This window comes from Manis pentadactyla, chromosome 3, assembly GCF_030020395.1.
Source record: "Manis pentadactyla isolate mManPen7 chromosome 3, mManPen7.hap1, whole genome shotgun sequence".
NCBI lineage: Eukaryota > Metazoa > Chordata > Mammalia > Pholidota > Manidae > Manis > Manis pentadactyla.
The window spans coordinates 218,322,204-218,328,155 of record NC_080021.1 but is presented as its reverse complement, the minus strand read 5'-3'; the positions used below and the strand labels follow the sequence as shown (position 1 = coordinate 218,328,155).

Sequence of the window (5,952 nt, the reverse complement as noted above, 5' to 3'; positions counted from 1 at the left end):
AGGGAGCCATGCCGCCCGTGGGAGTGGTGACACCCACGTACTGGAGCTTGGACTTCCTGCTGCTGATTGTTTAACTGTGGTGTGAAGTCCACGGAGAACTGCCTCTTTCTCCTCTAAAGTCTGTCCGCCTGCTCTCATAACCGCCTGAGCCTCAGCATCCGCGTTCTCCAAAATTGACCTTCTTGTGAATGATCCCTGGTCCGGGCGGTGGCTGGTGACAGTTTAGGTTTTGGCACAGTGTACTAGTGTTTGCTGTTTATGCTCGGCAAGAAGAGCATAAGCGTTGCTGTGAAGGGGCTTTCCAGAGGCCTCTGTGTCTCCCCTGGTGGGCAATGGACGCATCTGTTCCCAGCCGAGTGTACTGCTCCCCGATCCCGGGCAGGCCGGCTCACAGTCACAGCCTGACGTGAGCCCAGTGCCGCAGACCCCTCTTCGTGCTCTCCCGTAGGCCTGCTCTGGGGACGGCACGGGGGCACCGGAGAAGCCACGTTGCCTCTGATGAGCGGCATGTGTGGGGGACAGTGTCGAGGGTGGTTCTGTGATGGTACCTTCACCTTGGGCTTCATCTCACTCTCAGCCTCTGTGTTGGGATATGGTTCGCCGGGGTGCAGGGAAACAGACTTTATACAGAGCAAGGGACTTTCCCTGAACCTTGGAGCTTCTGACATCCCTGCATCCTCATTTAAGTCCTGAGATGCTGTTTTCAGCGTGACTCTGGACTGTGGCTGAAGAGGTGGGAGCGCCGTGGCCTCCCTAGCCTCTGTGGCCCTCAAAGACCACGATGTTGAGCTCACCTCCAGCATAGTCGCCTTCCCGCAGGGGTCCTGTGAGGCCTGACCCCCACTGTCCTTTCTCTGCTCATCCCTGACCATTGCTGAACAGGGTCTCAGCTCTGGGCCGCCCCTCCGGGCCTGGCCACAGACCCATTCTGACAGCTTCCAACTGTGACGCTGAGTGTGGGGCGCTGAATCGGTGGCCTGCCCTCCTGTCCGGTCAGACAGGATGTGGGGCACCTGTGGTCATCACCCAGTGGGCTCCATCCCTAGACATTTTGCGCTCACACACGTGAGGGGGCGAGGAGAGGCCTCCCCGTGGTGGAAGCTGACTCCTCGGTTTCCACCGTCCCTCCTGGAAAGGCCTGAGGGAGTTTTCCCACAAAGTCAGGAAACTTGGGTCTTGTGGGGATGCCTGACACACAGGTGCCTGGGAGGGGGGGTAAGGTCGACTGCAGAATGGGCCAGGCGTGAGTCTTTTTGGTTGAGAGAGCACCTTGTGGTTGCCCAGTCTAGACACCTCTGCGAAGAGGACAGTGCCGCGGGCAGTGTCGCTGGTGGCCTGGGACGGGTTGCACGGCTGGTCCCCCCTGGCAACGACTGACTGCAGAAGACAAAGTCTTCTTGTGGGACTGGGACGTGGAGGTGCTCAGGTCCAGCTGCTCCTTGTTGAAGGTGACACGTTCCAAGGGCTCTCCGCGTCTGACTTGCTTTTCCTTGACCAGACAAGTCTGGCCCTGCTGGGTGGCTTGATGGTCACAGGGTGTACGACTAATTTTCTGTACCTTGGGGGAGCCAGGCTGCCCACGGGAGTGGTGACATGCACGTACTGGGGCCTTTAATTCTGTGGCCTGAAGTCCATGGAGAACTGCCACTTTCTCCTCTAAAGGCTGTCCACCCGCTCTCATCACCACCTGAGCCTCAGCATCCGCGTTCTCCACAGTTGATCTTCTTGCGAATGATCCTTGGCTCTGGGCGGTGGCTGGTGACACTGTAGGTTTTGGCAGAGTGTCCTGATGTTTCCTTTTTATGCTCTGCAAAAAGAGCGTCAGCCTTGCCGCAAAGGAGCTTTCCGGAGGCCCCTGTGTCTCCCCTGGTGGGCACTGGGGGAATCTGGTCCCAGCGGAGTGTACTGCTCCCTGGACCCGGGCAGGCCAGCTCACAGTCACAGCCTGACGTGGGCCCAGTGCTGCAGACCCCTCTTCGTGCTCTCCCATAGGCCTGCTCTGGGGACGGCACAGGGACACCGGAGAAGCCACGTTGCCTCTGATGAGCGGCATGTGTGGGGGACAGTGTCGAGGGTGGCACTGCGATGGTACCTTCACCTTGGACTTCAGCTCACTCTCAGCCTCTGTGTTGTGATATGGTTCTCCTGGGAGCAGGGAAACAGACTTTATACAGGGCAGGGGACTTTCCCTGGTCCCTGGAGCTTCTGACATCCCTGCATCCTCGATTAAGTCCTGAGATGCTGCTTCCGGTGTGACTCTGGACTGTGGCTGAAGAGGTGGGAGCGCCGTGGCCTCACTAGCCTCTGTGGCCCTCAAAGACCGTGATGTGAAGGTCACCTCCAGCATTGTCACCGTTCCGCAGGTTTCCTGTGAGGCCTGTCCCCCACTCTCCTCTCTCGGCTCATCCCTGCCCATTGCTGGACAGGGACCTAGCCCCGGGCTGCCCCTCTGGCCCTGCTCCATCATCCCATTCCGGCAGCTTCCACCCGTGACGCTGAGTGTGGGGCGCTGAATTGTTGCCCTGCCCTCCTGTTCAATAGGACAGGATGAGGGGCACCTGTGGTCATCACCCAGTGGGTTCCCTCCCCACACCATTTCCGCACACATACGTGAGCGGGCGAGGAGAGGCCTCCCCGTGCTGGAAGCTGCCTCCTCAGTTTCCAAGGTCTCTCCTGGAAAGGCCTGAGGGGCTTTGCCCACAAGGTCAGGAAACTTGAGTCTCCCGGGGATGCCTGACACACAGGTGCCTGGGGCGGCTAAGGCCGACTGCAGAATGGGCCAGGCGTGAGTCTTTTTCAGCCGATAGACGGCTAGAGCCTGAACGACCTTCAGGAGTACCCGCCGCCTGTGCTGTGCCCGGAGCCTTCTGGTGCGTGCTTCCAGCATCTCTCGAGTGTTCAGCTCAAGGGAGGGAGTCCCGTGGCAGGTGTTCACACGGGGTTTCCATCCCTTAGAGACTCCCCGACAGGTGGAAGTAGGGACGCTGCACACTTCCTGAGGCCTTTTGACTGCAGAGGATCGAGCCCGCCGACTTTCCGGTTCCTTCTGCAACGTGGGCCGTTCTGGGTGTGGAGTCTCAGTCGGGACGAGACATTGCGGCTTGTTCTGCAAAGAAGAGCAAGGTACTCGGCAGGCCCTAATCTGGTGTGGACACGGTGGTAAGGCTGGGAGGGGGGATTGGAGACAGGCTGGGATACGGACATGAGCCGGAACTGGTGCCTCCAATTGATGTAAGCACGGAATCGGGGGCTGAGACGGGAACTCCAGTTGGGACAGAGGCTGGGACTGGACAGACGGTGGGGAAATGTAGCCTGCATTTGACCAGTGTAACAATTTGAGATTACATGGAGTAAAAAAGATGGAGACTGTGGTGCTGGAGGGGCGCTCAGAGGTCCAGACAGTGGCCCCAAGGGATTCGCTATGTAGGGAAGGGTGACCCTTCATTACACAGAAAAGCTGGTTAGATGTGTGCTGTACGTGGCCCTCCAAGACTTTGGGATCTGAGAGCTGCCGAGGACCAGGCAGCTGTTCTGGTTTGCCTTCTGTGCTGCAGGAGAGTTGGGGGTGTGTGTACGCCTTGATCTCCCCAGAATGAGGCCACTGTGTGGGACCTACCCTGTGAGGGGTTGGGGGGAGTGGCTGCAGGCTTTGGCAGCCGCCTGCTGCAAGGACAGGGCCGAAACGGGGACACCAAGGCCTGAGATGGCTGGGGCAGGAGAAGCTCCCCAAGGGGTGTGTGCGGACGGGCTCCGTGAGAGCGCCACTGGGTCCCAGTGAGGAAGAGTCAGAGTGGAGTCTTGGGGAGGGGTGCAGGGGAGGCTGTCAGAGACGGAGGGTGGGACACGGCGGTGGAGGTGGAGAAGCAAGGGGCTGGGGTGAAAGGCTGTCCAGGGGAAGGAGGAGGTCTGGCGGTTGAGAGGCACTCGGGGAGCGGGGAGCATGAGCAGAACATGTGGGTGCCTGTGGGCCTGGTGAAGCAGTGGAGGCCAGGCACGGAGGCGGCTTCCGCAGGGGGGTCTGGGAGACTGAAGGGGACATTTCGGGAGGAACTCCGCTTACAAGCTCCCTGCATGGCTGACGGGCTCCAGCCGTCTGTGCTTTGCATACCTCACCAGGGGTGTCCTGACGTGACCGATGATCTCCGCTCTTGTCCAGGATCCTGCTCAGGTGGCTGGAGAGGACAGGAGGCACAAGGTGCAGCCAGGAGCAGACGGGGCCAGGAGGGCCAAGGCGGCCAGGCAGGGGCGGGCATCTGGGGCCCATGGCCTCCACAGCCCCCACACTGACTTCATGGTGCTCCTGCTGTCCCACACCCCAGGTCTGTCCCCACCCCTGTCCCCACGGCTGACCCCCGCAAGTTGGCTGCAGGCTGCGGCAGCCCTGGAGTCCCCTTAGAGGCTCAGGGAGGAAGGACCCGAGAGGGAAGGGTGAGCTTCATTACCTCTCTAGATGTGACAGCAGGCTGCTTGCCACCTCCAGTTGTCGCAGGCGAACTCTGCAGCCTGGGGAGTGGGAGACACGATCATGGTGGGGAAGGCAGGGACCTAGGTGTCAAACAGGAGCCTGAGTGCCATGTCCCTTTAGGGGAGACTGGGGAGCCCAGTGTCCGGGGCCCGCGCCTCAGTGTCCCAGGCTGCAGGTTCCCTGCCGGCGATGGCAAGGCTCGTGATGGGGAACGCTTTGTCATCTGCAAGGGCTACTACATCTGTTACCCTCTGCCGCCCTCACAGCCACCCTCCTAACCACCCTTTGCGGGGTCGGGGCAGGGCCACCTTAGAGGGCTCCGGAGGGAAGTTTAACACATCGGCCGCACGTGGTCCTAGAGTCCCCGCTCTCAATCCGGGCACTCTTGGGCCCCTCCAGCCCACCCCGTCTGCGCTCGGTGACACCCACTTCCGGCCCCTCTCAGCTCTGCTCCACCACAGATGCTGGGGAGCATCCCGGCTCGGGTCTCCTGCCCGGCAGCCTCCCCACGGGCTCCCGCTCCCAGGGGACAGGCCCTGCCGCTGGCATCCTCAGGGGTGTCGAGGGGCTGGGCCCTCAGGCGGGGGCGAGGGAGGCTGCCCCGGTGCGGGCAGGGTGGCGGGCAGGCACCCACCTCTCAGAGCTGCGCTTCTCTTCCTCCTCCTGTTCTTCTCCCTGGGCTCCAGGGGAGGCTGTGGGACCAAAACAGCTGAATCACAACGGGGCGGGGACACGTGCACTCGACTCACAAACGGGGCGCAGACCTCAGAGTCCGTGACCAGGACTGTCTACATTTAATTAACAGGCCTGGAGGTTTTCCTTCTTCTACTTTTTTAAACTAGATAAAAATATTTTAATTTTCCTTCCTTGAAGAATGTTAAGAAGGATTTTCTACTGGGGACCCGCCCTGGCTTTCTTGCGTCACTGCATTTCTCTGCTCAGGAAACACACTCACGCTCAGACCCACAGGCCCCTTGAGCTCCGTCAGGCCGCACGCTGCCTCCCGAGGCCTGCGCCCCACTGCAGCCCCTGCTCAGAGGCGCAGCGGGCTCAGCACTGCCCTCGGGTCGGCCTGGACGAAGCCCCGTCCCAGACCCCTGCCCCAGACCCCTGCCCCGGGAAGGCAGCCGGTGGGTCTGTGCTCAGGGGCCTGTCCTCCCGCGGGCATCACTCTCAGGATCTCGGCCGCAGCCGCTGGCCCCCGGTTTGGGACTTTGGCCTGCAGCCCTCTGGCCCACCTGGCTCCTGTCTGGGATCTTGGGAGAGATCCTCCTGCCGGAACTCGGGCCCGGCCTGGCTTATGCCTAGAAGGAGGATCTTGGATTCTTTCCTGAGAAAAGACGTTCTCTTCTTTCCCATCCCAGGAGCCTCTACAGCTGACCTCCAAAAAAGCAGAAGTAATCATGGGAAAGAGAGACTCCCGTTGTGTCCGGTCTGGGCCAAGGGCTCCTTACCTTCCTGATGTTTCTAGGCGGCGGTGAGGGTGC

General features: G+C 60.9%; 1 protein-coding gene across 1 annotated transcript; it reads right to left on the bottom strand.

Annotated features, from left to right (window-relative positions):
* Nucleotides 1-1,285: 1,285 nt before the first annotated feature.
* Nucleotides 1,286-4,319, bottom strand: LOC130683135 (spermatogenesis-associated protein 31A1-like). The gene is made up of 2 exons (XM_057499419.1): nucleotides 4,109-4,319; nucleotides 1,286-3,106 (listed from the first exon to the last, which is right to left on the bottom strand). The coding sequence occupies exons 1-2, from the start codon at nucleotides 4,262-4,264 to the stop codon at nucleotides 1,286-1,288; spliced, it is 1,977 nt and encodes a 658-aa protein (XP_057355402.1). The 5' UTR covers nucleotides 4,265-4,319.
* Nucleotides 4,320-5,952: the final 1,633 nt, after the last annotated feature.